The 23,019-nt window shown below is 41.8% G+C and overlaps 1 protein-coding gene across 2 annotated transcripts in view; it reads right to left on the minus strand.

Moving 5' to 3' along the window:
- Dnajc13 (DnaJ heat shock protein family (Hsp40) member C13) overlaps positions 1-23,019 on the minus strand; it is a 91,394-nt gene that overhangs the window by 11,123 nt on the left and 57,252 nt on the right. For both annotated transcript variants that reach the window (XM_048334934.1, XM_048334935.1), the window contains 19 exons: positions 22,267-22,345; positions 20,442-20,577; positions 20,029-20,213; positions 19,368-19,442; positions 18,515-18,634; positions 17,724-17,903; positions 16,510-16,677; positions 14,562-14,675; positions 13,067-13,183; positions 11,687-11,864; positions 10,894-10,985; positions 9,333-9,432; positions 8,997-9,071; positions 8,486-8,598; positions 6,248-6,417; positions 6,025-6,067; positions 5,365-5,538; positions 3,964-4,143; positions 3,569-3,709 (listed from right to left, as the gene is read on the minus strand). In XM_048334934.1, coding sequence (XP_048190891.1) covers positions 3,569-3,709; positions 3,964-4,143; positions 5,365-5,538; positions 6,025-6,067; positions 6,248-6,417; positions 8,486-8,598; positions 8,997-9,071; positions 9,333-9,432; positions 10,894-10,985; positions 11,687-11,864; positions 13,067-13,183; positions 14,562-14,675; positions 16,510-16,677; positions 17,724-17,903; positions 18,515-18,634; positions 19,368-19,442; positions 20,029-20,213; positions 20,442-20,577; positions 22,267-22,345 — 2,440 coding nt within the window. The remainder of the gene's footprint in view (positions 1-3,568; positions 3,710-3,963; positions 4,144-5,364; positions 5,539-6,024; positions 6,068-6,247; positions 6,418-8,485; positions 8,599-8,996; positions 9,072-9,332; positions 9,433-10,893; positions 10,986-11,686; positions 11,865-13,066; positions 13,184-14,561; positions 14,676-16,509; positions 16,678-17,723; positions 17,904-18,514; positions 18,635-19,367; positions 19,443-20,028; positions 20,214-20,441; positions 20,578-22,266; positions 22,346-23,019) is intronic.

The following is a 23,019-nucleotide window of genomic DNA, read 5'->3' on the forward strand; positions in this document are numbered from 1 at the left end:
AGTACCTAGGGATCAACTTAACCAAGGATGTGACGAACCTATTTAATGAGAACTATAAAAATCTAATAAGGGAAATCAAAGAAGACACAAGGAGATGGAAAGACCTCCCATGCTCATGGGTAGGCAGAATCAATATAGTGAAAATGGCCATATTGCCCAAATTGTTATACAAATTCAATACAATCCCTATCAAAATCCCAGTCATATTCTTCACTGAAATAGAGAAAGCAATCCATAAATTCATATGGAACAGCAAAAGACCTAGAATAGCCAAAGCAATTCTAGGCAAAAAAAGCAGTGCAGGAGGTATCACAGTACCAGACTTCAAGCTCTACTACAGGGCCATCATAAAAACTGCCTGGTATTGGTATAAAAACAGACCGGAAGACCAATGGATTAGAATTGAAGATCCAGAAATAAAACCGCACTCTTACAGTCAGCTGATATTCGACAAAGGAGCTAAAGACATACAATGGAATAAACATAGCCTCCTCAACTACTTGTGCTGGGAGAACTGGGCAGCCATATGCAGAAAACTCAAAGTAGACCCAAGCCTATCACCATGCACCAAGATCAACTCAAAATGGATCAAGGACCTCAATATCAGACCTGAATCCTTGAAACTACTGAAGGACAGAGTAGGAAAGACACTAGAACTTATAGGCACAGGAAGGAACTTCCTGAATATAGTCCCAGGGGCACAACAAATAGGGAGAGACTCGACAAATGGGACTACTACAAATTAAAAAGTTTCTACACAGCTAAGGACATAGCCACCAAAACAGAAAGACAGCCAACCATATGGGAAAGGATCTTTACCAGCACAGCAACAGACAAAGGCCTAATATCTGTCATCTACAGAGAACTCAAAAAACTAAGCCCCTCCAAGCCCAATAAACCAATTAGGAAATGGGCAAAGGAGCTAAAGAGAGACTTCACAAGAGAAGAAATAAAAATGGCAAAGAAACATATGAGGAAATGTTCAACATCCCTGGTAGTAAAGGAAATGCAAATAAAAACAACCCTGAGATACCACCTCACTCCAGTTAGAATGGCCTATACTCTGAACTCAGGCAACAACAAATGCAGGAGGGGGTGCGGGGAAAGAGGAACCCTTCTCCATTGTTGGTGGGAGTGCAAATTAGTACAACCACTTTGGAAAACAGTATGGAGGTTTCTCAAAAAGCTCAATATAGACCTACCCTATGACCCAGCCATACCACTCCTAGGCATCTATCCTGAACAGCAGGTCCCAAGATATTAAAAAGACATTTGTACTTCCATGTTTATCGCAGCACAATTCACAATAGCCAAAATATGGAAACAACCCAGATGCCCCTCCACAGATGAATGGATCCAAAAAATATGGTACCTATACACAATGGAATACTACATAGCAATTAGGAATGCTGAAATATTGTTATTCGCAGGGAAATGGTCAGAACTTGAACAAATAATGTTGAGCGAGACAAGCCTAGAACACAGAAAACAAAGGGGCATGATCTCCCTGATATATGACTGTTAAGAAAGGGTGACGGAGAGACAGTAGAGACCAAGTCTGTGAAACCAAAAACTGCTTGTCAAATAGTATTCCCCACAGGATTGGGGCAGCGACCCAACAGTATGTAACTAAAACCAAACAACTACTCAACATATAAAGGTCAAAAATGGACCTCTCAGTGGAATACAATAGCCCCAAAGCTATGTATGTACGTTCATATAAGACTACTGTCAGGCTGGGAATATGGCCTAGTGGCAAGAGTGCTTTGCCTCCTATACATGAGGCCCTGGGTTCGATTCCTCAGCACCACATATACAGAAAATGGCCAGAAGTGGTGCTGTGGCTCAAGTGGCAGAGTGCTAGCTGCCTAGCCTTGAGCAAAAAGGAAGCCAGGGACAGTGCTCGGGCCCTGAGTTCACGGCCTAGGACTGGCAAAAAAAAAAAAAAGGGGGGGGGGGCTGGGAATATGGCCTAGTGGCAAGAGTGCTTGCCTCGTACACATGAAGCTCTGGGTTCGATTCCTCAGCACCACATATATAGAAAACGGCCAGAGGTGGCGCTGTGGCTCAAGTGGCAGAGTGCTAGCCTTGAGCAAAAAGAAGCCAGGGACAGTGCTCAGGCCCTGAGTCCAAGGCCCAGGACAGGCAAAAAAAAAAAAAAAAAAAAAAAGACTACTGTTGACATATTGTTTAATATGTTTAATATCGACATTACATTTAAAGCCCTAGGTGAATTTTCTTGGGCTTGGCCACGTGGCTACTGTATATGTATATGTTCTTGGTACATTGTGTATTGTATATATGTCTACCTGTCCTAGGGAAGGGAAAGAAAAACAGGGTGTAAGATATCACAAGAAATGTACACACTGTCCTCCTATGTAACTGTGCCCTTTTTGCCCAACACCTTGTCAAAAAATTTGTGTTTAATAAATTACAAAAAAAGAAAAAAAGAAAATGCTTTTGAATACAGGGTCATAGAACTGCTAATCTATAGCAAAAGTTGGCAGGCAGAACTCCAAGTAATAATTCCCCTTCTGAACCTTTACAAATATCAAGGTCATATTTTTTAAACTGCAATAAAAATTACTCCTCCTTCCTAAAACAAAACAAAACAAAGCAAAAACAATCTGGAGTGGGTGCCATCATTTTCTAGCTTCTCCTCAGAAGATGAACCACCAGTGTAAAGCCAGCATGCCTGAGGCCTAGGGTCTCCAAGTGGTGGTGCTAGCTCATTCCTTCCCACACAAAGCTCCTGAGCCAACCATTATGTCTGCACAAAAAAGAAAAAAGAAAAAAAAAAAAGAGGGGCTTGCAGAGAGGTATAGCAGGAGGCCCCTATAATAAAGACCAGGGCCTTGTCTCTGAGGATGACACCCAGCAGGTGATGAGACATCATCAAAGGATTTAAGGTGACCACTTTCTCATTTTTATTGTATATATTTATGAGACACAAAGTGATGGTACTGATATATGTATACAATGTCTACTGAGTAAAGAACATTAGCTACCGGGGAATACAAAGTATTTTATTTTTATTGCAAAAATCGTTAGGCAGCAATAGATCTCAAAAATGTGATTCCTCCTAATGGAAACTTTAATGTCTCCCTGGTAGCCACCATGTTCCTGTCTGCTTTATGAGTTTGATTGTAGGTTCTGTTTACCGATAGGTGAGAATGTGTCCTATGTTAGAAAAATGACTTTTACAATGGTGTTTAAATTTACGATCTCTGTTCTCCAGTGCCTACACACTCTGCATATACCCGCCGAGTCCTCTCTTCATTGGCAGTCTCTTTCATGAAAACCTCGGTGCGATTCTAAACATGACTTAGGGAAGAGAATGAGTAAACAGGATGCATCTTTCCAAAGAGGATGCAGCACACTGTTCTGAGCAAGCAAGCTACGGATGCTCAAAAACGAGCCAACTTGTCAGACTTCTGGTAGGTAGCTGGCTTCACTCTCAGTGTGCATATGAAATACTGATGAAATGGTGCATGCACAAACCCTTAGCTGCCTCTCACTAAACCAATTCCATTGGAACATTTGGGGCTGGGTCTAGAAAGTCACTTACCTGTGCGACCAGTTCACTCTGCTCTTTCTGGAACATGCGATTGATGGCTTCGCAGGCCAGCCCAACAGTGTCCGCTCGCTTCCTCATTCCATTCATCAGGGGGCCAATGGTCTCCAACGACGCCATGGCACGCACGCACAGCTGGGAGCCCAAGAGAGGTTACTTGTGGAGGTGCAGTATTTTACACGTCACAGCAGGCATGAGAGCAACAAAACACATTTTTAAAAAATGAACTCTCAAGGTGAATAACTGCCGAGTTAAGTCTCCTCTGCTCTCAATGAGAATGTCTTTAAGGGGGCTTATGAATACCGTGCTGTGTGCTCGTGTGCAGAACGGCCTGTGGGGGAGCACCGGAACAGCTTTGGAGCTATGAGATAGGGTGGATCTGTCTGTACCTCGTTGTCCGACAGTGCATGGATCACCCGGATGGCACTCTTGGGAATGGCATTGTTTCTGTGGTTCATCGCCTGGATCACTTTGGGAAGGTGGCCCAAGGGTGGGACTTGATCCGCCAGCTGAGGCTGGGCATTGAAGAGACACACTGTCGCCATGGTCAAGGTCTCCAGAGTTTCCCCCTGGACAAGAGGAGACAAACAAGCAACAAAAGTCAACTACAGAATACTCAGTCCTGCATAGCCTGGAGATACAGCTTGTGCTCAAAACTAGGGATGCAAAAGAGGCCGAGAATATGGCCTAGTGGTAGAGTGCTCGTCTCATATACATGAAGCTCTGGGTTTGATTCCTCAGCACCACATATATAGAAAATGGCCAGAAGTGGCGCTGTGGCTCAAGTGGTAGAGTGCTAGCCTTGAGCAAAAAAGAAGCCAGGGACAATGCTCAGGCCCTGAGTCCACGCCCCAGGACTGGCAACAACAACAACAACAACAAACACAAAACAAAACAAGAGATGCAAAAGATCTAAGTGCTGATATCTTAACAGTGATTCACAAAACCTAAGAGAACAAGATTTCTATTTTCTTGGGTACAAGGCCTGAATCTGAAACACTTGAAATATGCCATCTTAATCTAAGCACCTCTGTGCTGTGCCAGGGACATCTGATTTCTACTGAAGGTGCTACAAGATACTAACACGATCAGTAAAAATGAAAACAACATTACTGGAGGATTTCAGAAAACATGACCGTTTACGCCAGACAGCACTAATAGCCCATTAGAATGCAGAACTAGTGAAATAGTTTCCCTATTCTATTACAACTTCAACTACAGATTGAGTATCCCTTTTCTTTGGTCCGAAAGTATTTCATAATCTTTGCCAGTAGAATACCCTAATCCCCAAATCTAGAAACAGAAATGCTCTGATCAAAGCTTTGAGCACATCGATGATACTCAAAAGTCTGAATTTTGGAGCATCTCAAGTTGGCATGGTTGCATAGACCTGCAATCCCAGCACATGGGAAGCTAAGGTGGGGTGACCAAGAGTGTGAGGTCAGCCTGGCAAACAGCAAGACTGTCTCAAAATGAAATTAAAATAAAGAAATTAATAAAATATACAGAAGGGCCTCAGCACCACACAAATAGAAAAAGCCGAAAGTGGCGCTGTGGCTCAAGTGGTAGAGCGCTAGCCTCGAGCAAAAAAGAAGCTCAGGGTCGGTGCCCAGGCCCTGAGTTCAAGCACCAGGATTGGCAGAAAAAAGAAGAAAGAAAAATGCATCCTCCCACTTGAGCACCTGTAACTTTGTTTCATAAGGAGCCATTTTATTAGGGCATCTGTGACTTGAATGAATATTCAGCACAACTTTAACATCTGACATGTTTTGCAGATGAGGGAAGCTTACATGAGGATTGTTCTTCTCCAAGAGCTCGGTGAACTTTTCCAGCAGTGCAATCAGAAACTCTCGAGGCTTTCTTAAAACCCAAGCTGGTTGTGCGATGAAGATCCTCAAGAAAACCCCTCCAACAGCAAGCTCGCCCTCTGCTTCTCCAAACACCACAGCAAAGTCTTCAGGTAACTTTGGATAAGGAACAATCAGCATAGTCCAGTCACTTAAAAATCAAGACTTCCTTATGAAGCAAGTTTGAATAGGGAAAGCTTTATAATTAGTCTTTATCATTAACTAGCCCACAAAAACTTCATAAATACAATCAGATTACTAATACTTTTGAGTTTCATTTCCTCCTAGTAAAGTTCAGAAAGCATGCTTTTATTAGTTACTTCAGAAGTGAGCATGCCTTTTTTATTTTAGACAAAGAAAAAACCTTCATTTCCTTTTCCTGGAGTTCATTTCAATAAATATTGTTTTACACAATGAGCTGCAAATAGGCATTGGCCTTTGTGTTCCTCTTCCTACTTTCATGTCTGAAACCTCATTTTCCAGACACAGCACACCCATCGGTCTTAATGACACCACTAGAGATCTCCATTAAGCTAACTTGGCAGGAATTTATTTTTAAAAAAATCAGCAACTATCAAGAAATCCCACAAAGTAAGAATTTACCTTCCAGTTTATATCCGGATTGTCTCGCTGATTTTTAAAGTGCCTTTCAGGAAGAAAAAAAGGGGGGGAAGGATACCAAACTTTAGTTACAAATAACAGTCGCATGGGTCTTTAGAGAAAGCCTGGAGAGGTGGTCGGTAGTGAAGGCAGTGCTTGCTCGAGGGGCTTTTGCTGCAGTTTTAGTGCCATGCCCCCCCCCCCCCCCCCCCCCGTCTCTACTCACTCTAGCATCATTTCTCTCACAGTGGTGGACACTTTGTCTCGGGAACTGTCGTTCCAAATCAACTCGGGGTTCTCGTGAGTGCCTTCAAAAATATGCACAGCAGCTTCCGGGTTGTCTCTCATGGCATCCATGAAAACGCTAGGCAGGAATTTCATTAGCGTGATTCGAACCTACGGGACGAGGTGTTCAGAAAGAAAACATCTATTGGAAACACCTCAACATCTGGCTTGCTTTTCTAAAGTTTCCTAAGATAGAAAATCCATACTGTGGGTGCAATAGCTGTTGTGGGGAATGATCATTAGTTACCTACCTATCTTGTCCTCCTCCTATTCTTGTTTCAAATGAGGCGTGCGCTTCCAGAGAATGCCCTGTGTGGAGAGTCCCTGAGCCCTTCTGTCCCGTCAACGTTCCCTCACACAAACAACTTTTTCTCATGTTACTTTTTGGTGTCTTGCAGGTGCTGTTGTGGGCATTTACTTTGCTCTACTCTGTTCTTTTCTTTTCGGGGCTGATCCCGGAGCTTGAACTCAGGGGCTCAGTGCTGTCCCTGAGCTTTTTGGTTCAAGTCAAGTATTCATCTTCTTTGAACTGCAATTCAACTTGTGGCTTTTTTGGTTGGTGATTAACTGGAGATGAGTCTCACAAACTATCCTGTGCCACATGGCTTCCAAACCATGATCCTCAGATCTCAGCCTCCTGAGGAGCTAGGATGACAGGTGTGGGCCACTGATGCCTGACTCTGCACTGTTTTATGTCAAACTGTGCCTTTTTCCAAAAGAACGAAAAGAAGTGCTAAAAGGGAGGGAGGGGGGCTGGTGCTGTGTGCTGGTGGCTCATGACTATAATTCCAGCTTCTTAGGAAACTGAGATTTGAAAGAGTGAAAAGTCCATGAAACTATATTTCCAAAATAACCAGGAAAAGTCGGTCAGGCTAGTGGCATGGCTCAAGTGGTACAGAGCCTGCTGAGCAAGAAAGCCAGCCAAGCAACAAGCAAGTACAAGGTCCTGAGTTCAAATACCAATATTTTACACACACACACACACCACACACACAAAAGGGTAGGACTTATATGCCTGTAAATCACAGCACTCGGGAGGCTGAGGTAGGAGTCAGGGACCTAGAAGGTTGTAGGCTGGCATGGCGTACACAGCCACATCTCATCTTGAATAATAACCACAAAACACAATGAAAAACAAGGGGCTGGGAATACAGCTCTATGGTACATGAGGCCCCCCCGGGCCCATGTCCAGCACCACAATAAATGGCCATCACTAGGTGAAGAATATTAGTTGTGCGTACCCAGCTCTTTAAGAAAGCTCAAAACAAAGCTGCCGGCATTCCCTGGTCTATGGCCCATTCTGTATGCATCCACATTTAACCGCCTCTTCTCATTAAGCTTGCTAAAGGCTAGGTTATTACTTCCAAAGTGAAATTGTGTTGGGCCTATGAGATTCTCAATGTCTTGGTGAGAGATCAAAGTAAGAACAAGGAAGTAACTGAATCGAACTGATTGTCCTGTTAGAGAAGACACTGTGAGGGAACACCATGATGTGCAGGGAGCCACCTGGCTTTAGACAGAGACAGCCACCTGCAGCCTCTCCCTGACCCAGGAGCTAACCTTTCACCGTTCCTTACTGAACCATGATTCTCAGTGCCAGTCTGGGCAGGCTCCAAAAGCACAACTGAGGGAATGGATGAAGAATGCAGATTCCTGGAACCCAGCTAGGTTGACAAACCAGGTAAGCCTGGAACCCAGCCAGGTAAGACTGGCAGTGGAGTGAGTCCACAAGCCTCTCCATAAGGCCCCTCCCCCCAAAGTCTCTAAGGAGCTAATCGACAGACAGACTAGCACAGTGTGTGTTTCTGTGAGGAACGATTCTTGTGAAAGGATTTAATAACAGAATCCAAAGACTTTGGCGTAGCTACATCTGAATGAATTACATTCAAATATAACCATTTTAACAGGCTCTTATATGCAAACTGGTCCATTGGTCCAAAGAGCATCCCCAGATTTGGTTTCCCTGCAGAGTAGGGAGGGAGAGGTGACATCCTTCAGGTGGCATGTCCTTATTAAATCTGATGCAGAATATAAGACACACACGCACGCACACCAGTAATTCCAGTGTGCCAATCTTCTAATCATTTCCTCAGCCTCACCATCTCAGACAAACTTTATGACACATTTTCAAAGTAATACTTTTAACAAAGTTTCTTCCTAGAATTTATTTTGTGCTCACCTTTGGACCTATCAGTTTATCTGCTGTCATCTTGGCAAAAAGTTCTGCTGTCTGGGCTCGAACCTGTGGATGTGTTGAATTGCAGAACATATCCAATAAATAAATCAAAGCCCCTATGAAGGAAACAAGAAAAGAATTGGTACTCATTATTATTTGTAGAGTATGGCTTTGCTAATCAGAATCCAACTGCAACTTATTTCAACGTAGTGCATCCTCATTTGTTTTTCTGTTTTCTTCCTTTTTATTAAAAATGGACACAGGGATTCACTCGGCTGCCTAGGCTGCCCTTGAACTCCCAGGCACAAAGGAGCTTACTGCCTCAACCTTTCAAGTAGCTGGGATTATAGGCACGTTACCACACCCAGCCAGCAGCTTGATATTTGAAAATTTCAAGTCTTATAAAGCATTTTTCAAGCTCATCAGACTGTACAAAGTAGCTCAAAGAAAAACAACAATAACAAAATCCTGACCATACTGTACATGACTGAAAGAAAAGGGCTCTATACATTACCTTTCGCCATTGCCTCTTTGATTATTTTTGTACTTGACACCAAAGCATAAAGAGTTTCCAGAACAAGCTGACGACCTGCAGAGTAAAAGACATGTCAAGGAACGCATCAACTAGTCAGCTGAAATTCACCGAGTATCAACTCCGTGCCAGCTCTTCAACTAGATGTTCTATATAGGGTACCATATTTAATCTCCACAACACAGATGTTACCATGACTGTTACGAGGAGAAAGCTGAGGCTTATTTCCCTAGCCTAGGGTTTCATAGCTATGCAAACAGTCCCCTCCAAGGGTTGATCATGCTATTGTTTCTAAAATTCCATGACGAATATACCTACTTGAGGGCAATGAATGCAGAAGAGCCAATAAATTGGACAAAACCACTGATTCTGCAATATTGTTCACACAATCCTGGTTAGACGTCACTATGTTCACAACCTAAAAAGTAATCAACACATCGAAACTTTCAGACATGACTGTGTATCTGAATCATATTCAGAGAATTTTCAAAAGTCTTCTGAAGGACAAAATTTTTATAAGAGTTTAAATTTTGTCAGGCTCATTTGGTTCCTGCCTGTAATTCTAGCTATTCAGATCGGGAGGATTGTGGTTTGATTTGAAGCCATCCCAGGATAAAACTTAACAAGACCTCATCTCAACCAATAAAAAGCTGGGTGTGGGTGGGGCACACTATCATCCTAGGAAGCACAGATAGGAGGACTGTGACCTAGGATGACCCCTGAATAAAGACAAGACCCTATTGGAAACACAAAAGGGCGGGGATGAGGCTCAAGTAGTCTAGTGTTTGGTTAGCAAGGGCAATGCCCCACACTGACAGAAAGAACTTAATTTTAATTAACAGACTGACTTCGGTTATTTTGATCTTTTGAAATTAACCCTTTTCTTCAATTAATATGCTAACTGTACAAAGGGGTTTCAGTGTAGTATGTGCACGCATGCATATAATGTGCTTTGATGAAATTTACCTTATTAGTCATTCTTATCTCCTACTGACAATGATGTTTAGGGGGGAAAAATAGCAGAACATTCTACAGAACCCTTGTTTCTACTGTGGCATCCCAATCGGATTGGTAGTGGTAGGTAACCAGGAAATAATGATCCCTACTATGGGGACTTACTTCTACTTTTAGAGGAAGAAACTCAATGCCTTTGGCTCCCAGTGCAATAAAATGGGCATCTATAACCTCTCAGTTATAAGGAAATAAGTGTGTGTTTTCTTCCACCCAGGATGCCACCTCACCTAGCTCATATGTTTATTACTGTTCTATTAATCATCTGGTCCAAGTCAAACCTTAGGATGCATTATACACATTATTCACAAACTATGGCTGTACTGTTCCTGCAGGGCTGAATTTGGTTGTTTTGGTGATCAATTTCTGTGTGTTGCAATGGGGGGTGGGGGAGAGGCATCATTTGAAGTTCAAATGACCCACAGGGCTCCCTTCAGGTTGCCTGGACCAAGAGACACTGTCAGGATTGGTCTACTTCTGTCAGAAGGTGAACCCAAACAGAGATTTTATTCTTCTACAGTAGGGTCACCAACTTTTCCCGGATCCATGGGACCCACAGATTTAGAGCAGCTGGCTTTCTGAGGGAATTCTGAGACTATACCGAGGTGTCTGCAGACTTCACTAGAAAGCTTACTCTCTGCTTGGTCTGTAAGAGGGGAGAGGAGATGAGGGGGAAGCCCAGTGTGCAGTTGGCAGAGGGGACTGGGGCTCTGATGCTTCTCCATAAAGCCTTGGTCACATGACAGCATGCAAAACACCCCAAGCATTGACACACAGCAGTGACCACAAGCAGAAACACCAAAATGGCACTGTACAATGTCTGCTAGCAATAGGGAATACAACGGGCTTCAGTACCAGGTCCATTTACCTCCAATGCCAGCTGCTGCACCTGGCCAGCTCCGTGGACTCGGAGAAGAGAAAATATCAACTTAAAGTGTCCAATGCATTCACCTTCAGACCCTGGGGAGCAAGAATGAGTGGTTAGTTTTGAATGCCTAAGAGATATTCTAAATTACAAAACAGAACCAATATACTTGGGCAGTGAGGCCCCAAAGTTCAAACTCCAGTACTGAGGAAATAAAAAAAAAAGAGAGAGAGAAAGAAAAGAACAAAGTGGTATGCCCTACTGCTGTCAATTATGTCTCTGATACCCTTTTTGAAACATTTATCATACAAAGTGAGCGGAGGGTCCCTAAGCAGCAGCATAACTTTAAAGGCAAGGAAAGGAATGGGAATGTGGCTTAGCAGTAGAGTGCTTGCCTAGCATGCACTGGGTTCGATTCCTCAGCACCACATAAACAGAAAAAGCTGGAAGTGGCGCTGTGGCTCAAGTGGTAGAGTGCTAGCCTTGAGCAAAAGAAGCCAGGGACAGTGCCAGTCCCTGAGTTTAAGTCCCAGGACTGGCAAAAAAAAAAAAAAAAGGCAAGGAAAACTGATGTTTTTAGCTGAGTGAGGTGTTTGCACACCTATAATCCCAGCTACATAGAGGGTGAAGGTCCAAGGACTATGAATTTGAGGCCAGCCTGGGCAAACAGAGAGGTAAGACCCTGGCTTAAAATGAAGTCTTCTGTATAACGTTACAGCCCAGCATGACTGCCCCAGAGCCCCCAGGGCTTTTTCTTCCTGCACGGGTGCTGCTACCTTGAGGTTTGATCACACACCTGGGTTGTATTTGATGACATTTCTGAGTGCCTCCAAAGCCATCTCCACTCGGGGCAGGCGGTCTCCGTGTTGCTCTGACTCCACTTTCGCAGTGTGTGTGATGGCCATGAACGTGTGCAGGTACTGGGCCTGAGAGCCTATGTAATCCAAGAGACTTGCAGCAAATGCTTTTGGAACCTAAGTCAAGCAAACGGACATCAACAACACAAGTGCCCTCTTTAGGAATTGATAACAAGACCTTCCCAGCAAAAGAGAAAGCTTCAAGCCATCAATGTGAATAAACATGACTACATCATGTTATGAACACACCAATGGGGGGAGCAGATAGGGAGAACAGACCAATGAGGAGGTAATTCTTAACTTCCTGGTGCACTCCTGGTACTTCAATATACCAACACTACCATTACAGAACCCTTAACTGACTTTGTGTGACTTTCACAGTTAATTCTTTGTCATAAACATTCTGTATACTTAGGATATAAATTTGAAGGAGGGCTTGCAAAGAGATTTATAAATCACTTAAATCATTTTGGTTTAATAGCTAGTTATATATACATATATGTTATTCTACCAAAAAAAGGTAAATTATGGTTGAGTAAATTCCTCTCATTTCCCAAGAGGAAATGAAAACAAAGCCTCTTCTTTCTCTACCAAATCCTCCTTGCCATTTCCTCAACAAAACAAAACAGAACAAAACAATGACAAAAAAGAAAATGCTTACATTATCTCCAAGCACCCCTCATTTGCTTCTGGAAGTAATTTGGGATCATCATGAGATGATCTGATAAGATCCCAGTCATTTTTTTTTTTAAACAAACAACCCCTATTTTCTTCTAAACCTTCTGCCTCAGGATCTGTTATGTTACAGCAGTAGTGAGCACACAGCTGGCCTCATACTTCCAGGAGCAAGTGGGAGGCAGATAGATAAACAAAGCACAGTAGGGGAGGAGCACAGCAAGCAGTAACTTTTTACTTGTGAGCTTCACAAAATTCTTCGACAGCAAGATAAAAGAGGCTAGCTCACAAGTTACTTATGCAAGTTAATGTATAGAATTTGGCAAACAACAGCTAGGAGTTTGGTTCTGTGGGCGAGTGCTTGCCTAGCATGCATGAAGCCCTGAGTTTCATTCCCAGTACCACAGAAACAGAAAAGGCTGGAAGTAGAGCTGTGGCTCAAGTGGCAAAGTCCTAGCCTTGAGCAAAAGAAGCTCAGGGACAGCACTCAGGCCCTGAGTTCAAGCCCCAGGACTGGGGGGGTGGGGAGGGGAAGAATTTGGCAAAGAAATGGCATATTTCAAAATATAGTGAGAGTATTAATAAAATATTAGCTTCTGGTAACAAAGGATCAAAGATATCAGACACAAAAGCAAGGTGCTTACCTCTAGTTGGAAAGTAGGAACTTCATTGTATACCCTAACAAAAATCTCCCCCACAATAAGTTCTTTGGCATGATCACTGTAGACAAATTCTGATCCATAAGTTTTGTCACAGTCACCCTGTATAAGAAAAAAGTCAACAGACTGTTAACATACAATTAGGAACCTTTAATGTGTAGTTTATAAGCCTATGCCAATTAGGCTTAGTAATGTAACAGGAAAAATGCAGTATAGTGCACATTCCCGTGCCCGATACAATGCTAATATTTATACTCTAAAAGATAGAGTATTACTGTTGTAATATTAGACTTTTAGGCTTGAAGTAAAACTATTGTAACTCATTTTCAAATTTTTAAGGACCACAGAAGTGGGCCAAGAATTAGAAGTAGAGTTTTTATAAAGCAAGCCTAACACTGGGCTTTTCTAACTCCTCTAGTCAGCCTGCAAGTCTAGCAGGCTACAGGAGAATAGAGCAGAGAAATGAACACATCTGGACTGGGTGTTTTTTGTTGTTGTTGTTGTTTTTTAAGTAATGCAATGAATCTAAGTGTTTGCAAACAGTCTTGGGGCAAAAAACGACGGTATCTTGAAAAATCAAGACCATTCTTCTTTCTATTAAAGAAAGAACAGGAGAAAACAGTTTACATGAAGATTTAGGTTACAATCACAAGGTAGTTAGGTTGTGTTAAAATAACATGTAAAAGCATATGGATAAATTGTGAAGTCTAAACAGAGAGAAGGCCTCATGAAGTCTATTTACACACATGTGTTGAGAACTACTCTCCTTGGCTCTGGAATCCACAGATATTTTTACTTCTAGAGTCACTCTCATTGAATAAGATAAAATTCTCAACAATTCAAGATGGAACAATTTCAAGTGCTCTAATAAATTCAAAAGTGGCAAACATGATTTTCTTTAAGCCTTCAATAGTCAACCATCTAACAGGCTTTCTCCTTTTCCTTCCTTATACATACATAATTATGTCATTATTTATTTACCACCTCCGTCCCAAGGTGTCAAGAAAGGAGATGATTTCCATTTTTGGTTCTAAAAGCAAGTGTGCTTTCCTAATGAAGCTTAAGTAAATAACTAAAATAAAACTCTAGGCATAAAAACTGATGGAAACAAGGGCTGGGGATATAGCCTAGTGGCAAGAGTGCCTGCCTCGGATACACGAGGCCCTAGGTTCGATTCCCCAGCACCACATATACAGAAAAAATGGCCAGAAGCGGCGCTGTGGCTCAAGAGGCAGAGTGCTAGCCTTGAGCGGGAAGAAGCCAGGGACAGTGCTCAGGCCCTGAGTCCAAGGCCCAGGACTTGCCAAAAAAAAAAAAAAAAAAAAACTGATGGAAACAAGAAAACTGTGGCAACAAGAAAGAAATCCTGTTGGCTTGATTAGCAAACATTAACAAATAGCACATTTCTGCTTTATCAACATGGCTGTGCTGTCAGACAATCCATCAGAATTACTCAATGATTCATAAAATATGAACATACTTTTTTAATCATGCTTTCTTGTTGTGATTCAAGAAATTCCAGCAGTTCTGCTCTTGTAGAATTGTTCCATATCAAATAGGGGTTCTCTGTGTTGCTGTTCAGCATCTTCAAAATCTGGGGGACAAAATACGACTGTTGTAGCATTCAGGAAAACAGTGATCCAAGCTTCCCCATACCTTACATGTTTCGTGCATGCCACAGCCCTAACAGGTGTCTCAAGTACAATGGAGTGCATTAAGAGCCTCAATCATTCTAACAGGAGTGCTGACATGATCCATTCTGCATCGGCAAAATCCAGATCACTTGCCACAGATCTCATAACTCAAAAAAAAAAAAAAAAGGCAAAACTGGTATTCAAATTTGAGTCTGATTTCAACTCTCTTGATTCTGTTCTGTTTGGGTGAAAATTCAATATTGTGTGTTCAAGTACTTAAGAAACACTCAGTAAATACTTAAAAGAATCCTGCCATAGTGTCTTTATTATACATAGATCTGGAAACAAAATCTAAGTCTCTCTGAAGCATACTCCTATGAGTAAAATTGACAGGAGAAATTCAGTTCCCACTTTCTCATGTAACACAATGATACGTGCTTAAATGTCTGAAGGAAAACCTTCCCAAGTTCTACAGAGATTTACAGACCTCTATGCTGGAGAAGAATCGCAGAGACAGCACATTTCTACAAAGCCATGTGATCTTTATCTCCAAGAGGTTAACTACTAACAGAGTAAAATAACTTAAAAAATGTATGGTTAGGAAAAGCAAAACTTCAAGACTTGAGAGTTTAAAATAAGTGGCTTATTAAGTTCAGGCAGAACAAATGACATGAAACTTTTCAGGCTGTAGAAGTTATTTGCTAGCTTGCAGGTATTTCTAGAGGGAATGTTTTCAGTCAGCAAAAATTACCACTGGTAAGCACAAAGTTCAGGCAGACCAGAGCTAGATTCCTGACTGTAGACTTCTCCTCAGGCTACTGGAAAGCATGGCCCGCACTGGAACATACTCAAAAAAACGAAAAAGGACGAAAAAGCATGTGTTTGAAATTCTAAAAATACTATAAACTTGGAAACCAGAGGACTTTTTCCTTATAAAAGTAACATATGATCATGAGAGGAAAACAAAAGAAAAATGGTTTATAATTCTGCCTTTCAAAGGTAATAAGGCTAACATTTGGTATGGTTCCATGGGTCCATTTTCATTTGTCGTTTATACAATTCTTAGTGCCATATTCTTAAACTGGTTTTTTTTTTTGCCAGTCCTGGGGCTTGGACTCAGGGCCTGAGCACTGTCCCTGGCTTCTTTTTGCTCAAGGCTAGCACTCTACCACTTGAGTCACAGCGCCATGTCTGGCCATTTTCTGTATATGTGGTGCTGGGGAATCGAACCCAGGGCTTCAAGTATACGAGGCAAACGCTCTTGCCACTAGGCCATATCCCCAACCCCTTAAACTGGTTTTGGCAATGACTCTCATGAAGAAAAAGAGATCTGCTAAGACCATATTTATTTTTTGCAAGACATCTTCGCGCGTGTGTGTGTGCGTGTTTACTTTCAACATTTCAACCTTGAACTGGAATAATCTACAGCTTTTAAAATGTAGACAGACACAGACTTTGGTCCACTGCCTTTTAGTACTCTGCCCACTGCAAAACATCATTCCAAGCTCTTTCTCTTGTTCTGTGCCTTGGGACTGATGGGTGATTAAGAATTATGGAAGGCTCCACAGCCCAGAAATAGGAAGTGAGTTCACCCTTGCAGGGACTAGACTTGAAGAGAGGTCATCATGGCCACCTGTGCAGAATGAACAGAATTTCTTGGCTAAGAGAAACAAGCATGTGAACATTTCCAACCTGCAGATTTCCTAGAGCATTTGGTGTTATTGTGTCCCTTGACTATCCAAAGGATCACTACCCAAAGGTCATCAAAAGTCAGGGTAGGTCTTGGGTACATACCTCAGTAGCACTGACCACAGCAAGTTTTCTAGCAATGTAGGGTGTCAGCATGCCAGCTAAACTTTTCCTGACAGTTGGGTTTTCTGGGGTTGCTTGTTCTTCAGGCAAGTACCCTCCAAGGCGACTGAGGGCATGGACACTCAGTTTTGCAAGACTGTTGGCTACCTCCTGTTATTTAAAAAAAAAAAAAAAAAGTACCTTGTATAAGTAACACAATAAATCAATGGGAGCAAAGCTGAAAGAATTTTATGAAAAAAGAAAAAAAATAAGGCACAGCAGTCCCAACCTGTGAAGCCCTGGGTTCGATTCCTCAGTATCACAAAACCAGTAAAGGCTGAAAATGGTGCTGTGGCTCAAGTGGTAGAGTACTAGCCTTGAGCAAAAGAAGCTCAGGGACAGTGCCCAGGCCCCAAGTTCAAGCCCAAGGACTGGCAAAAAAAAGAGCAAGTGGTTAAAATACAATGTTTTAGGGCTGGGGATATAGCCTAGTGGCAAGAGTGCCTGCCTCGGATACACGAGGCCCTAGGTTCGATTCCCCAGAACCACATATACAGAAAAAACGGCCAGAAGCGGCGCTGTGGCTCAATTGGCAGAGTGCTAGCCTTGAGCGGGAAGAAGCCAGGGACAGTGCTCAGGCCCTGAGTCCAAGGCCCAGGACTGGCCAAAAAAAAAAAATACAGTGTTTTAGTCAGGCACTTGGGTGGATGAGGCAGGAAGATGAAGAGTTTGAGACCAATGTGAGCTAAACAGGGAGTTTGAGGCTAACCCTGACCTCCGTAGTGAGTTTAAGACCAGACGGGGCTATACACTGTCTCAAAAACCAAGAAAGTTCTGGGACTTAAGTAGAAATAAATAATAGTCATCTTGAAAAACAGCTTGTCTTCCTTTATTTTGTTTTGTTTTGTTTTGGTTTTTTTGCCAGTCCTAGGCCTTGGACTCAGGGCCTGAGCACTGTCCCTGGCTTCTCTTTTGCTCAAGGCTAGCACTCTGCCACTTGATCCACAGTGCCACTTCTGGCCGTTTTCTATATATGTGGTGCTGGGGAATCAAACCCAGGGCTTCATGTATATGAGGCAAGCACTCTTGTCACTAGGCCATATTCCCAGCCCGCTTGTCTTCCTTTAAACAGCTAAAACTTTGCTTACTATAAAGCTAGTCTCCACACAGTGGTGTTGAGCTCAAATTCACTAGGAAAGCAGTGAATGACAGGTTACCTGCTGGTTTGTTTCTTCACTCTTCTGAATGCCACTCTCCTCTAGTGTGTAGTCATAGTTAAACAGATAACCAAGCAGGTGCCACAAAATCCCAGCCTGAAACAGGTGTGTTTGGAGCCAAAAGTCCACAGCAAAAGAGCTGACACATTCTACCCCAAGGGCAGCCACACGTGGAATACTCTGAGAGAGTAAGAATACAATAATTACTTTCTGGGGTTAAAGCAAAAGCTACTAGGGGGAGACTGGTTGCTAATGTTTGTAAAGTAGCTAGCTTATTTTGTAAAACAGTTACTTCTTACATTTTCAATTCCAAACCAACTGTGAATTCTGTATTTTTTTTAAGGCTTATCATATAAAGTAAACTCAGGACTAAGTCCCAGAACTACTAATAAGTCAAGTAGGACTGGGAATATGGACTTCCTTATTTTGTTTCTAAGATTTTTGATTTTCTAAAAAGAGTGCTAAAGCACCAGCAGTACTCATGAAGCACTAGGGATTTTAAAGCAATATCTTTCACACCAGTATAGGACTTAACTTTATCTTACCAGAATTTGGATTCTCACTAAATGTTTCTAAGGACATCAAGGAGCTAAGGATGCAGGAGACATCTCCATCACCCTAGATGTCTTGAAGATGAACACCTCCCCATCCTGTTCTTTCCAACACATCTCCAAATAATTCACTTAGAAACAGTTCTGTGTACACAGCTAGAGATAACTTGGGAGGGTCTGGCTACATGACAAGAAAAGCCATTGCTGACTGTATGCAGAAAGGACTAACATGAACTCTACCTTGCCAAAATATAGCACCCGGCAGAGATCCTTGATGATGCCAGGCATTTCTGTGATCTTCTCTCGGCACTCTTCAAACTGAGCAGCCACGCTATAGCATTTGCTTACATGTCCACACACCTGTGGTGAGTACAGAGGAAAGGAGAAAGCAGGCACATTCGTTACTTAAAAGACAGTAGAAATCAAACCAGCAGACATTTGAGAATCATGACACAAATGGGGAAAAAAAAGGCTGATTATATGTGAAAAAATTTAAATAGCACATGTCCATTCTATCACTAGTGTTTCCTCAAAATCTCAAATATTAACCCTCTGGACCTGTGTAAAGGAATTTTCCTAGACTCTTGTACGCTTTTTGTACAGCTTATTCACATGAAACGATTTCCCAGTTCTTCAAAACAGAGGATAAAACCCAAAAGCCAGTACTCAACTACATTCTAAATTTCATTAGCCAAAAAAAAAAACACATAAAAACACATGCTCTACAATATCAAACATAAATCTTCTATTAAAGATCTATTTTTACTAAGAAAAGGCCATTTATAATAACAGGAGTGGGGAATAAGGTGGGGAAGTTAATTGAGAAAGGAGAAGCAGCAGCTATGAAAAACCAGATATGACACAAGTGTGAAACAAAGTTTGATGGGGACATAAGAAGAGATTTGAAGTGGATAAGCAGCTGTGGCCTCTCTCAGGCCCTCCTAGACCTGCTGGAGTGGAAAGTGAGAGCGGCTGTGGGGAGTGGGGGGCCACAGTAAGTCAAGGCTTCATGAACTCCAGTGGGTGCTCAAGGCTGCTGAACTCTCATTACTGGTCTAGCACAACATTCTGGAATCACAAGGCTGAGTCTCACCTGTACTGACATGTCAGTTGGTTTACTAGAGCGATTCAAGACAGCCACACAGCGACTAAACGCCTCCTGTAACACCTGCAGAGGAACAAATGAGCCATTAATTCTCCAACCGGAAGTCTCAAGTACATATTCTGTACCTATGATGTTTGCTCAACTGACATTTGTTATATAAACAAGTAAAAGGATGAAAATTTCATCATATATTTTTTGTTTTACTGCCAGTCCTGGGGCTTGAACTCAGGGCCTGAGCACTGTCCCTGAGCTTCTTTTTGCTCAAGGCTAGCACTCTACCACTTGAGCCACAGCACCACTTCTGGCTTTTTCTATATATGTGGTGCTGAGGAATAGAACCAGGGCTTCATGTACTTTACCACTAGGCCATATTCCCAGCCCCCTATTTTTTGTTTTTAAAGCATTCCCAATGAGCTACTCATTAAGCACCACTAACTTAACCAATCTTGAACTCAATACTGACTGTTCAATTGTCACTGAATCAAACTCCATTTTTAGGAAGAACAGAGAGAAGCTGATTGTGTGTCACGTGTTATCCGATCACAGGAAGGGACTGTACCAACTGCCTTTGTAGGGGGAACCTCTATTTTCGAGACATTTAATAGGCTCCAGGTAGCTTGAAGGGAAGCCCAAAGGCTGTTCAGATCACCTCTATTCCATTCTCTCTCCGGAGCTCTTCGGCATTGAGGGCTGAACAGTTGACTGTGTGGAAGGCCAGCTCTGTAGCCGCAGGCAGCAGTGGTGATTCCTTAGAGAAGAGGAGGTCGTCAGAGGTCTCCATGGTGATAGTTCTAATTAGCATGGGGTACCCCGCGTATTTGTAAGGCTGTAAGTCTGAAACAAACAGAGGTTAACCTGGGGAAAAACAAAAAAAGCCTAACAGAAACCCATCAGGCTTCAGGAAAAACAACTCCCTCCCCTTTACCCCCCAAAAAAGACATTTCAAGGCTCTTCTGTAAGAATAATTCTAAATCTATGAGAACGTGCTGCAGAAGCAGTAGCAGGGTAGACATTAGCTAGAGGACAAATAAAAGAAAGTTGTGAATAAAACCAAAGATCTACCTTCTTTGTGACGGTTGAAGAGGATGCTCTGAGTTTTCAGAATTAAAATGATATTCTCTGGGTCTGGTCCATCCACTATTTTTGTTGATTTGGTACATAAAAACTCATATGCTTTGTTTACCTTTTCAAATACATCCTACAGAGGACCAGAGACAATTACGTTTTATTTTGAAACATCTTAAATTACAACTTAGTAACACATAGTTGGTTTATAATTTACCAATAACTATTTAGCAGTTTACTTTATACTTTTGACTTTTTCTTTTGCTGGTACTATCTAGGCAAAGAGCTTCACCACCTGAGCCCTGCCTGCAGCCTTTTTTTTTTTTTTTTACTTTTTACATTAAGAAATGAATTTCAACTGTCATGTATCTAAGTAGCGTATTATTCAAATGAAGCTATTTTCCCCCCACAAAATAGACAGTCAGGGATTACAATACTAATTACTAGAAAAAAATACTTCAAATAAGATTTTTAAATATATGTTAAGTATATCATAATATACTCATATACTAAAGAGAGTTTCTGAATCAACAGAGAAAAACTAAGGAAATGCTACTGTCTATGGAGCACAAGCCAGGTACTGCACTGAATGTCAATGTCTTTTTTGATCCTCAAACTAGCCACATAGGCACTGGCTTGGCCCATCATTGTCTTCAGTCTTTAACGCAGACTACTAAGCAGCTCGCTCAGAAACAATGCTAATCACTAGAAACATTAAGACCTGGCAAGTATAGGCTTTCGATTTCTACACTGGCCATATTAAGTTCCCTTGGTCGACACAGTGATTCTTGGGTTAGCCTAAAACATAAACAAGAAGATCAAGGTCCACGCTGGCCCAGGCAAAAATGTGAGACCCTAACTTAAAAAATAACCAGAGCAGGGCTGGGAATATGGCCTAGTGGTAGAGTGCCTGCCTAGTATACATGAAACCCTGGGTTCCATTCCTCAGCACCACATATATAGAAAAAGCCAGAAGTGGCACGGTGGCTCAAGTGGTAGAGTGCTAGCCTTGAGCAAAAAAGAAGCCAGGGACAGTGCTCAGGCCCCAGGACTGGCAAAAACAACAACAACAACAAAACAGAAAAAAGGGATGGGGTGTGGTTGAAGTGGTACAACACTTGCCTAGCCAAGCACAATGCCCCAAGTACAAACTCAAATCCTAAAACAAAGAGGAAACAATATAAATAAAGCACTCAGGTTTTTGGTAAAAGATATACATATAAAAGTGGCATCTTTTCCATGTTACCTCTTTTATTCAGGATACTGTATTTCCTACAAAAACCATTAACTTGAAGTTAATAGAAACTTCAATTTCTAGCAACAAATGATTACTTGTAATGATTCTTGTGTGATTTATCTTTTAGGAATTCATGGTGAAGAAGGCAGAATGAGGGGATATTGACAGCGTACAATTTAAAACATGGACCAACGTTTCCATTTCTCCAGTTAAAACAATATGAATGATACTGATGTTGGAAAACAATCTGCCAATTTCTTGAAGTAATCTAATGGCAGTGGCATCACCTCAAGTGAGTTATGCCAACTCTTCGTTCTTCTTGTGATTGTTCACTGGAGTTAATTCGTAAGCAGACATGAGGAAGAGGACAGAATATATCTGTCCCTGAGCTGTGCAAGGGCAAAGGGAAGGAGGATGACTTATGGAAAAAAATGTGAGCACGTGGCTGCAAGTGCACTAAACAGATGCTAAGTGAGAGATCATGAAGCAGACTGTGGCTCAGAAGGTGGTACCTTTTCTCCTACTAAGTGTAAGGAGAGCAAAGGGAAGTTGCTCAAGGGTCCCAATTCGAAGGGTAGTACCTACCCTCCCTTCTGGATTCTTATCGGGGTGGTACTTCTGTGCCAGTCGGAAGTAGGCTTTTCTAATCTTGCTCTCATCGTGCCTGTTAAGTAAGAAAGTTGTGTAAGAAAATACCACACACACACACACACACACACACAATCATCTAAAATGATTAAGACTCTTAGAGCAGGAATTATATGTGATCATACATATAACCAAATGTAGCATCAAAATAAACCTGGTAAGGACTTTTTTGTATGTTGTCGTTACAGTTAAAAGATATAAATTAAAAGTTCTCTATGGAAAGGTGTTTACATTAAATTATACAACCATATTTGAGGTTTGAAGAAACGTTTTTTATATTGTCAAAATTGGATCCAAAAAAGCCAAACCCTAAAATATGAGGTACTATATATTAGTGTTACAAAAAAAGCACAATTTTTTGTAGTCTATACTTCAAAGCAAAAAAGCCTTTTAAGCCATTTTCCCCTACCACATGTAGTCTACTATAAAATTCCACTGACTAAAGTGAACCCATTTTCTTTCCTCTTGTCATTTAGTGCCCTAGGCAACTGCTAGCAAGTCAATCTTTTCCTCATGTGTAAAGACCAGGAGGAAGAGAAACCAAACAAGTTTGGTGTGTCTAGCACTCTGTGTACAAAACTTCAGTAATACAGCGCAATGATTATTATATACCAGTCAGAACAGAAGAAAGCAGGTTGTAGCAATAATAAATCTGTAATACACAAATCACATAATAGCAGTGAATTTGTA

This window comes from Perognathus longimembris, chromosome 26 (genome assembly GCF_023159225.1).
Source record: "Perognathus longimembris pacificus isolate PPM17 chromosome 26, ASM2315922v1, whole genome shotgun sequence".
In the NCBI taxonomy this organism is placed as follows: domain Eukaryota; kingdom Metazoa; phylum Chordata; class Mammalia; order Rodentia; family Heteromyidae; genus Perognathus; species Perognathus longimembris.